This window comes from Phascolarctos cinereus, unplaced genomic scaffold (assembly GCF_003287225.1).
Source record: "Phascolarctos cinereus isolate Bilbo 61053 unplaced genomic scaffold, phaCin_HiC Scaffold_4;HRSCAF=312, whole genome shotgun sequence".
Classification (NCBI taxonomy): Eukaryota; Metazoa; Chordata; class Mammalia; order Diprotodontia; family Phascolarctidae; genus Phascolarctos; species Phascolarctos cinereus.
In genome coordinates, this window is record NW_027555847.1 from 261,713,434 (window position 1) to 261,725,617 (window position 12,184).

General features: G+C 35.2%; 1 protein-coding gene across 2 annotated transcripts in view; it reads right to left on the reverse strand.

The window, feature by feature from the left end:
• Positions 1 to 12,184, reverse strand: part of SLC71A2 (solute carrier family 71 member 2) — an 84,664-nt gene that overhangs the window by 34,157 nt on the left and 38,323 nt on the right. For both annotated transcript variants that reach the window (XM_078153017.1, XM_021004550.2), the window contains exon 5: positions 11,883 to 11,997. In XM_078153017.1, coding sequence (XP_078009143.1) covers positions 11,883 to 11,997 — 115 coding nt within the window. The remainder of the gene's footprint in view (positions 1 to 11,882; positions 11,998 to 12,184) is intronic.

The window sequence follows — 12,184 nt, forward strand, 5'->3', positions numbered from 1 at the left end:
AGAAATCACATCCTAGTTGGCCCCAAGCACATTCTTTGCATATCCAACCCCTCAACATCTTCCACTTTCTTTAGTTTCGTTTCTGAGAATTCCAAAGGAGCTGTAATCTAGACTAACTTAAGAGAGCACATTTAGCCAAAATGATAAAAGAAGTTCTCGTAGGGCTCAACAAATGACTATTTGTTCCTGAGATCAACATGTTTTGAAGATGAAGCTTCAGTAACTGACTTTCTCTCTCTATACAATGCGTATGTGAGGAATCCCTTGCAGATCTAAGGAGGACACTGAAATCTGTACATACTCTCCATAATTTTTCTTCTTCATTCCTGCCATTCTCAGTATCTGGATAATTTTTTCTTTTGGAATAACTTCTCCATTAATTGATCTCTTCTTCACAAGCTTCTGAATCATTAGCTTCTGTTTGGCATTCACAACCTGAGCCCCACCTAATCTTGCTCATATTCAGCCTCAGAGCACATGACTCCTCTCCACTCCCAACGTGGCTCAGTCACATTGGCTCTCTTGATATTCTACCACCCCATGACCTGCTGCCATGCCTCTGCACAGGCTAGGTCTACGCCTGTGATACACTCGATCCTAACTTCCACCCCTTAGAATCCTTTCGAGACTTGGCTCAGGTGTCACCTTGAACAGGAAGCCTTTCCTGATTTTCCAGCAGCTAGTGCCTTCTCCTCAAAATTAGTGTATAAATTTATACTCACGTTGTCTCTTAATGGGAGCTCCCTAAGGGCAGGTACTTTCATTTAGGTCTCTATATCTCACAGTGTCTGGCACATACCATATGATTAATAAGTGCTTGCTGATTGTCACTTCCCACCCAACAACCCATTCCCACTGCTCCTAGCAGCTGTCCCATTAGCCCCAATGACCTTGACCTTCACCTCTCAAAGCCCAGATGCCTCCCATCTGGCCTCAGTCATGATTGGACTACTGCAGCCCCACATAGCCTGGGGCATCCCTGGCTCAGACTGCACCTTCCCATGTCACTGTAGGGAGTGAAGACTGGGCCGGATGCCCCAAAAAGCCCTCCTGGTTCCTTGGCCTCCACAATCACCTCCTCAACCCTGCTGCCTCTGCCTCCCTGACTGTCTCTGCCACATCTCAAAGCCACTGCTGCTCCTGGACCAGATCAGTTCCTGATGCAGTCAATCTAATCCCAGGTAGGAGCTAATGTCCTTAGCTACCCTGGCTCAACCTGCACCTGTCCTCGTTGCCACTGCTACTGACTCGTTGGAAGGAGGTTAAGAGGGCCAAAAGATCCCAAATCTCACCCTAAAGTCATCACCATAGTCCAAATAGAGCAGCCTCTGACAGGAACTGGCCATGCTGGATGTTAGGAGACTTCAGGGCCTGTTTTTGTTTTTCCATACCCTAAATGAACCCCTTGTACACTCCATTAGACATATGGCACCCTTAACTGATGTCAAGGACAGCCTGGAGAAGGAAGACACTGGAATAAAGGAAATCAGTTTCTCTAAGAAGCTAGAACAATAAACCACGGAATGGGAGATGAAAGCCTAAACTAAGGGTAATGTGAATGGAGAAATGCAAGCAGATTTATGAGATGCTATGGGAGGGAGATTAGACTGAAAAAAATAAAATTTAATGTAAAAAATAGTGTAAAAGAGAAAAACAGTTGCTACAAGGAACAAGATTGAGCATATAAAAGTAAGAAGGATAATAATAGCAGTAGAAAAGGCAGGCCAGACCCAGAGTTGAGGGTCATCAGGATATGTGGGTCAGAAAAACAAGAAGGCAAAGGAAGAAGACAGCGCATAGGATCAAGACTATGAGGTGAGTAAGCTCCAAATGGATTCATAACTCAAATACAAAAAGTTACATCACAAGCAAATGAGAGGTAGAAGGGGAGGGGAAAGAAGAAATTATCTTTTTAGAGTGATGGATAAGGAAATCATTCATGTCCAAACAAGAGATAGGATCACAGACTATAATTCAGAGAATTTGATTATATAAACTTAAAAGGTCCAAACAAGAGATAGGATCACAGACTATAATTCAGAGAATTTGATTATATAAACTTAAAAGGTCCAAACAAGAGATAGGATCACAGACTATAACTCAGAGAATGTGATTATATAAACTTAAAAAGTGTTTGCATAAATCTAATACAGTTAATATAAGAATAGAAACTTAATTGCGAAAAAAAATCTTTGCAGCACGTTTCTCTGACAAAGATGTCATGTCCAAGCTATCTAGGGAGCCGACTAAAATTTATAAGAATAAAAGCTATTTCCCAATAGATAAACGGTCAAAGGTTATGAAAAAGTAGCTTTTCGAGAAAGAAATCCAAGGTATCAATAGCTATCAATATCTAAGCTATCAATAACTAAAGAGAACATGAGAATAAAAAATCTAATCACTAATAAGTAGACAGAAGCAAATTAAAGCAACTCTAAGGTTCCACTTCATACTGATCAAAGAGGCAAAGGTGATCCAAAAAAATGAAAATGACAAATATTACTGTGACTGTGGGAAAATAAGCATTGATGCATATTGATAATGGTGGAACTGTAATTGGTCCAGCCATTCTAGAAACCAATTTGGAACTATGCCCCAAAATTTACCAAATTGTGCTTGCACTAACCCAGAAATACCAATACTAGTATTTTAGCCCAAAGAGATTTTTAAATTTTTAATATTTTATTTTTTCCCTAATGGCATTTTTAAAATTTTTTCAACATTTTTTTTAAAAGTTTTGCACTCCAAATTCTATCTCTCCCTTTCTCCTGTCCCTTCCCTCTCTCTGAGACAGCAAGCAATCCAATAGAGTTCATACATGTGCAATCATGTAAAACATTTTCATATTATTCATTTTGTACAAAAAGATTTCAATTTTAAAAAAATAACAAAAAAGTGAAAAATAGCATGCTTCAGTCTATATTCAAACAGCATCAGTTTTTCCTCTGGAGGCAGACAGAATGCTTCATTATGAGTCTTTTGGGTTTGTCTTGGATCATTGTATTGCTGAGAATAGCCAAGTCATTCACAACTTTTCACTGTACAATATTGCTTTTACCGGGTAAGACGTTCTCCCGGTTCTGCTCACTTCACTTTCCATCAGTTCACGTAAGTCTTTCCAGGTTTTTCTGAAATCATCCTGCTTGTCATTTATTATAGCACAATAATATTCCATCAAAATCATATACCACAGCTTGTTTAGCCATTCCCCAATCGATGGGCATCCTCTCTATTTCCAATTCTTAGCCACTACAAAAAGAGCTACTATAAATATTTTTGTATAAATAAGTACTTCTCCATTTTTTTTTGGTGTCTTTTGGATATAGTCTTAGCAGTGATATTGCTAGATCAAAGGGTATACACAGTTTTATACCCCCCAAAGAGATTTTTAAAGAAAGATCTATACGTTCAAAAACATTTTTAACAACTTTTTTTTTGTAGTGGCAAAGAATTGGAAACTTAATAGGCTATCTATCAATTGGGAAATAGCTGAATAATATGTGATTTATGAATGAAACATTATTGCTTCATAAAAAATTATAAAAATGGGAAAATATATTCTAATAAATTTGAATCATTTCCCTGTATCTCTTAGAAATGAGACCTTTATCAGAGAAACTTGCATCGAAGTTTTCCCCAACCCCCCCTCCCGCCAAAAAAAGACCCTGGATGACAATGTGTAATGGAAAAGGGAAATATGTGGCCAAAGATTGAGGGAATGAATGAATAAAAGTGTGGCATGTGAATGTAATACAACATTATGAAGCCATAAGCCAGGATGAATAGAAAAAATCTGGAAAAATGTAGGAAGACTTACATCAAGAGATGCAAAGCAAAGAAACAGAGCCAAAAGAATATCCAAAATGATGTAAATGAAGTCAATGAGGAAAAGCAACAAAGCCTGGGTCAACTAAAATATTGTTACCACATTATTAAAGCTAAAGGAAAGGAAGGAAAGAATTTATCAAGTGCCTGCTTTGTGCCAAGCACTGTGCTAAATACTTTACAAATATTATTTCATTTGATCCTCACAACAACCCTGGGTGATAGGTACTATTATCCCCATTTCACAGTTAAGTAAGCTGAGGGAAACAGAAGTTAAGTGATTTGCCCAGGGTGTAGTAAGCATCTGAGGTTGAATTCACTTACTGACCCTAGGCCTAACATTCTATCCTTCCTTTCTCTTAACCACAAGCAAACTAAAAGTGGAAAGTGAACTAGCCTATCAGACTATGGGGATATTAGGTTTTGGAAATATCTGCTGGGTCAGAACAAGAGGTATCAATAACATTCTATTTAAAGGAAAAAAATTTTAGATGAAATCATTTTCATGTAGGAAAATTTAAAGGGCTGGGCAAAATGATTCTTAGGGCTCCTTCTAGTTCTAAAAATTCTGATTCTGTATTTTTTCAAAGCATTTTCCATTCTATTATCTTTTTATCCTCAATAGCCTGTGAAATGGGAAGGCACTGTGACAAGTCAACAAGGATTAATTAAGTGTTCAATTACTATGACCAAGACATTGCGTGCTAAGTGCACAGTGACCAATTTTACAAATGAAAACTACTGTGGCAGAGAATTTAATGACTTGCCCAAGTTATTACACATGGAATAGACTAGGACCAAATCACATCACTCTCAAGCAAATGTTCTTTCTCATTAACCAGCACAAAAATATGACAGACAGGTGTTAATTGCTGTTGAAATTGAGATGGAATCTTTTATTCCCCAATAACCCATGAATGTTTAAATATAAAAGATACAAAGGGCATACTTAATGTTCTAGAGTAAGAAAAAAAAACAAAAAAACCATACCTGCAAATCTGCTATGGACAGTAAGAAATATTACTAATTGTATTTTCACAGCACAGCTACTGGACAGTTCTTTTTTTCTCACATCATAAATCATTAAAATAACAGTAGCTCAAATCTTCATGATTCTATTATTGACAGCCATATTTTAACAGGGAAAAAAAAGCAAGGCTTTTTGATTAAAGAAATACAAGGAACTTATATTTCTACATCACCTAAAGGTTTGAAAGGGTTTTTTTATTAATGTACGTATATACATACACGCACATATGATTAAGTGTATTATGTGTATATTTGTTTACTTATTAATTTATTTACCTCTCATTTGATCCTCACAATAACCTTGGGAGGTAGGTACTACTATTATTATCTCCATTTTACAGCTGTGGAAATGTATCCAAAGTGGGATTCTAAATTAGGTCTCCTCTAAGCCCAGCACTCCATCTATCACAACATCTAAGCGCTCCCTACATATTTCCACTCAAATTCCCTTTATTCTGGTTGATTTCTCCCAGTGAACTGACTTCCTATAGTTAATAGATTCCGTACTTCAGTACAGAGAAAAAGAAAACGAAGGTGAAGATAAAGACCCTGGAATATTTCAGCATGGTGACATAATAAGGCCAGAGCTATGATTCATGAAGGAGAAGAAAGAGTTAATTATTAGATTTAGAAAAGTAGTCATAGTAAGGACTTAGTTGCTCTATAACCTTTCCTTTCTTTTTGCAAGACATATTCATTAGTAAATGACAAGCTGTCAAAGTAACCAGGCTTACTACTGTTAATGATACTGCACACTTGACAAATCATTTTCCCTGAGAGGATGGCTTCTGTAATGAGTACGGGTCAACTGAAATTCACATTTTAAAATCCAATTTATGCATGCATAAAACAGATTTCAAGTTCGACCACTTCAAGTTCAAGCAGCTCTTTTGGAGCAATGCCCACTGGAATTTTTTAGCATAAAAGAATACAATAAAATGAAGTCCTCTTTAAAATTCCATAGTACACATGATAGAAACTCAGCACTGGAGACCACTTTATTTCTCCTAGGCATCTAAAGGGTTAGTGACCCTGCATGAGTCAAGCACCTTTCTATCTATATACATACATGTACCTGGACTCATATACTTTTTACATATGTGTTGATAGGTAGACCCCCAATATTTTATATGTTCTGTAGTTTTCTTGAAAGAAATTTCCTTTCCTATAGCTAGGTTTTGTTGCTAATACACAGAAGGCTGTTTGTGTGAGTCTATTTTATATCCTGCTACTCTCCTGAAATAATTTTTCAATGAATTTTTAGTTAAATCATTAGGATTCTCAAAGTAGATTATCATTTCATCTGCAAAAGATAACTGTTTCCTCTTTGCTGATGCTTACTCTCTCCATTTCTTTTCTGTTTCTTATTGCTATAAGCTGTATTTTCTACCACTATATCAAACAATAAAGGAGGCATTGTTTGATATTTTTAAAAATCATATTTTACTCCAAATCTTATTGAAAAGCCCTCTAGAGGGGCAGCTAGGTGACACAGTGGAGAGAGCACCAGCCCTGGATTCAGGAGGACCCGAGTTCAAATCCAGCCTCAGACACATAACACTTACTGTGTGACCCTGGGCAATTCATTTAACCCCACTGCATAGCCCCCAAAAAAGGGGGGGGGGGAAGCCCTCTAGAATTTCTCTGTTAAAGATGCTACTTCTTAGTTTTCAATATACAAACTGCAATATGAACAAAAAAATTTATTCTTACACTTTCTAATTTTTTAAAATATAAATGGATGCTGTGTTGTATCTAAAGTTTTGGAGGGGGTTACTGATATAATCATGGGATTTTCATTGGTTTGTTATTAATATAGTTACTATGTTTATCATTTTTCTAATACTGAATCAACCCTGCATTCTTGGCAAAAAATAAAAATAAAAATCTAACCTAGTCACAAGTGTATAATCTTTTTTAATATGTTACTGTAGCCTCTCTTGCTAATATCTTAAGCAACATTTTTATGTCAACATCCATTAAAGTGGTTCACTGTTTTCTATTTCTGTTTTGTCTCTCCATGGTTTAGGTATCAAGACCTTATTAGTTTCTTAGAAAGAATCTTATAGGATCTCTTCTTTTTCTATTGTTGCAATTTATATGATACTAGAATTCTTCTTTGATTACTTGATAAAATTCACTTATAAATCCATCAGTATCTGCCTCCCTCCACACCCCTATTCATACCCTTTCCATACAACCCCTCCCTCCCCTTTCACTTATGGTTTGTTCATTTATAGCTTCTTCAATTTCTTTTTCTGAAATTGTTATTTAAATTCTCTATTTCTCATTCTGTTCATGTTGGTATTTTATATTCTTGAAAATAGTGATCCTTTTTTTTGTTGGCATATAAATGTAAAATGTATACTTTTTTTTGTTGGCATATATAAATTTCCTTTAGTTCCTCTTTATTTGCTATGAATTTTCCTTTGTCATTTTTAATGGTAATTTTTCTTGAAAAAAAATCAGATAAGTGAACAGTTTATTTCTGTTCCATCTCCTCCCAAAGAAACAACTTTTGGTCTTATTTCATTAGGAATTTTTTCAATTTTGTTTTTAAAATTTCTATTTTCTTCAGTTGGGTTTTTTCTGAATGTTGACTTTCTAGTTTGCTTTTAAAGTTGCCCTCCCTTCTTGATGAAAGTGTTCAGAGAAATAATTTTCCCCAAGGACTACTTTGGCTGCATCCTAAAAATTCTGGAAGTTGTTTCAGTTTTGTAATTTTCTTTGATGAAATTACCTTTAATTTCTATGATCTGTTCTCTGATCCATCAGGTTCTTCTTTAGGATTAAATTTAGTCCTCATTCAAGTTTGAATACTTTTTTTAAAAATGCCTTTTACTGAGTATAATTTTATTGTGCTTTGAGGAAATAAACAATTTGTTTAATATTCTGCTTTTCTATATTTGTTTATGAGGTTTTTTATGCCCTAGCATATGCAATCTTTGTAAAGATGCCACTTACAACAAAGAATATGTATTCCTTTCTATTCCCAGAAATCTATCCTTTTTCTAAATTCTATTACAATCCTGAACTTCTTTCTTATATCTTTTTTTTATATTTCTCTAGGTCTCCAAAGGGACATACTGAGGTCTTCAACCATTATAGATTTGTCATCTATATCTCTCTGCAAATCAACTAACTTTTCTTCATTTTGTCATTAGGTGCATATATTAAATACTGATATTACTTTATTTTCTATGATGCCTTTAAGCATAATGTTTTTCCTTGCTCTTTTAACCATGTCTACTTTTACTGTTGTGTTTGTCTGAGAGATGATTATTATCCCTGCTTTTTTTAACTAGCCTTAGACATAATAAATTCTGTTCCAGCCTCTAGTTTTAACTGTGTAAATCTTTGTATTATGTTTTTAGTAAGCAAAATATTTTCATATTCTGGGTTTTTTTTAATCCATTCTGCTGCCCTCTTCTGTTTTATGAGTGAGTGCATCCTGACATTCATAGTTATAGTTAAATGTATTTGTCTCCATCATACCCTCAATACTTCTTTTTTCTCAACTCCCACCACTGTCTTTGCAGAGAAGATGAAAAAACAAGTGATGAACATAAGCATCTCTTTATCTAATCACAAATACTGATTCTTACACTTTTCGTTACTTCCTTTTAATCACTGATTTAAGATCTACCCTCTACTACAAGTAATGTTTCTCTTGTTTGTGTCTATTCCTTCCCCAATCCAAAGCTTTCTCTTAAACATCACTTTTCCCTCTCCCATCCCTGCCTGTTTTCCCATGTACAAGGTCTTTATTATGAACAAACATTTTGGAGCATGATGTGATAGCTGCTTTTTAGGACTATAGGGAAATAGGACTGTTTGCCCCTACACTAAATTTTATCTATGAATATTTTCGCTCCCAGGCACTCTCTACCCTTTCTAATCTCCTATTCTGAGGTAACCTAAGAAGAAACCAAATAATCACATTTAAGTTAACTCACAGTTCTAAATTCCTCTCTGGGTCTCCACATCTTAATTTATACTACTGAGCTTTGCCAAAAGCTATTTTCCTCAAAGTTCTTTTCCCATTTACTTCTAGGTTGATGGCTTTCTTCCAGATGGTTGATATTACCATAAATCTATATGAAACATTAAAATGTGCAAGCACATATTTATATATATATATATATATATATATATATATATATATATTTCTAGATATTTCCCTCATGTTTTGAGACAATAAAAATGTATCAAGTCACAAAAAGTACTACAATAAGGATGTAAAAAATTTTAGCTACACACACATATATATGTATATATGCATATATGTGTATGTGTGCATATATAGACACAGAAATAGTTCACTCCTTATATTTATAAATGTGAATCTTTTGTACTAACACAACTATAGTTAATTCTAGCTCAACAATCACCAAGTCCTGATAGTCCTCTTATCTGGTGAAAAATAATCTTGAGAAGATTAGCTCACCACACCTAAATTAACACGCTACATTAATAACTGGCTTTATGGATGGATACCCAATTCCCAGATGCAGCAACAGAACATTTTCTACAGGGCAAATGTTTGGCAGAATAATGGCCATACTTTTTTGGTATTCATATTTTATATGCCTTTACGTAACAGGGCTCATGATGCTCCTAAAACCTCAGGCAGGAATTCATTACTGTGTCAATAAAGTAAGGGACAAATGACCTTTCAATCCTCACATTCCCCAGCAGTATACACAAGTAGTAAGCATTCTTATTACCATTTATAAGACAGGAAACAAAAGCACAAAGAGGTCAAGTCATTAATCAAGATCTCAGAGTCAGTAAATGGGACTGAGAAAAGAACCCAATAAAGTGCTACGCAAGTAATTCATTTTCTGAATTAATAACAAAAGTATTTTGCTTATTGGGAAATCATGTGCTTGTAACTTTTAAAGCTGTTTATTCATGAATAAGGTTTCTGTGTTTTAATATATAACTACTTCAGCAAAAAAATGCAGCACAACCAATGTTTCTCACCATGCTAGCAAAAAAAAAAAGTCAAGATAAACTCATATAAGGAGACAACAAGCATGCTGAGCAAGGTTTAACAAAAGTTCAAGGCTTGAATCTTAATATCTGAATTCCTTAAATTTCAGAGTTCACAGGTCTCAGAGACCTGAAAGGCCACCTACTCCATCCAGTACCTGAAAAAAGAATACCTTTTACAAAATACTCAATAATTACTCAATTGGCCTTCACTTAAAGAACCCCAGAAGGAGAGAAACTACAACCTCCTGGGCAGTTCATTCTACTTTTCATCAGTTCTAACTGTTACAAAAGCCAAATCTACCTATCTGAAACTTCCACTCACTGCTCCTACTTCTACCTTCTAGGGTAAAACCCTAGTCCTTGAACTAAAAAAAAAAAAATTTAATAACTGTCATTTCAATACAACTGGTTTCCCTTGAAATCTTATTTATCTTGTTGAGAAGGGGTCATAGGCTTCATCAGACTGCCAAATGGGGCCAGTACACACACACAAAAAAGTGAAAAACCTTTGCTCTAAGGCTATATCAATCAAGGGAAATCCCTCTTTCTTCCAGTAGCATGCCAAATACTCAAAGGGTCATCATCCCCATCAAGTCTTCCCTTTTCCATGCTAAACATCCCTGGCTCCTCCAACTGATCCTCATGACATACTTTCAAACTCTTCATCATCCTGGTTGCCTGGCTCTGAATATTCTCTAGTTAATTGATGTCCTTCTTAAAATCTGGCATGTGTTACTGAACAAAATATTCCAGATATGGTTTGTCAAGAGCAAAGTCAGTGAAACACTATACTTTTCTGTCTCTGGCCTAGGCATACGGTAGATACTTAATAAATGTTGACTGACTGATTGATTAGCTTTCTTGGTTACCACAGTGGAAACCACTAAAACCCCTATGTCTTTTTTCACCAAAATACTGACTAGCAGCCTTCTGTGAAGCTGATTTTTTAAAATCCAAGTCTTATGGGGCAGCTAAGTGGCGCAGTGGATAGAGCACCGGCCCTGAAGTCAGGAGGACCTGAGTTCAAATTCAGCCTCAGACCAAACACTTGACATTTACTAGCTGTGTGACCCTGGGCAAATCACTTAACTCCAACTGCGTAAGGTACAGTACAGTAAAGTAAAGTAAAATAAAATAAAATCCAAGTCTAAGATGATTATCCATATCTATATATGTGTATATTTATCTCTATTAAATCTGACCATACTGGATTCACCTCCTATCGGCCACAATCTTTTTGAATTCTAATAATCATTTACTATATGCTTGTTATCTCTGCAACATGGTTTCCAACTATAATAAGGTTTCAAATTAGCTGTTAATTTCATAATGTAACCTTATAGAGAAGAGTGTTCACACTGAAGGAATTTAAAGATGTATAAATGGAAAGTTATCACCTCCTATTCAAGTTAAATTAACCAAGAAAGGATGGTTTATAAAATGTTCTTCATTGTGATCACTACCACCACCATCATCAGTATTATCATGATGTATATTTCAACAGCCTTTTAAGGTAACAACAACCTTGTGAGATAGTTTATTACCCAATTTTACAGATGAGACTCAGAGAGCTGGACTGATTTGCTCAAAGTGAAAAGGGGAGTGAGCCAGGACTTCAACCCCAAATCTACTCATTACAAATCTACTGCTTTTTTTCCCTACCCCACAGTTGATTATTCTTATCTATTCTAGGACAATATAATAAGTTCACACTCACTCTTTCCCTTAAAAAAAAGGGGGGGGTTACTTCACAGGTTCTTTTCTTTAAAAATTCCCTTATGACCTGCCCCCAAATCAACTTTTTAATACTCTAAAACAGAATGAATAAAGAAATGGGAGGTTCTAACTTTGTAACACGAACTGGCTCCTTGTTCTCCTGGCAAGAATTTTCTTAACACTCTAACAATCTCCTTTGTAGTGAATTCAATTAGTATTCATTCATAATTTTAAAATTGGCATTGTGTTGATTTTCAGTAACAGTACAAGGTAATTTACTGATTACAAAACAAAAGGTCCATCTGATATCTTACCAATCCATAGGCTGTACTTCTCTCGTGCTCTTGAGTAATGTCAGCTACATATGCAAATATTACAGAGAAAGTAACCGAAAAAACTCCGGAGACAGAAATCATAGCAAAGTACCACCTACAAAGAAGAAAATTAAGTTAAAAACAAAGACTGCCTTGCAAACAATGGAAAATCCTAATATTCCCATGTTATTTTATTATCAAAAGAAAACAAATGTATATGTACTTATAAATTTCCATAATTAATATTCACAAAATCTTTTTTCCCCACTGATTATGAGATATGACTTATTTACTTAGTTAAC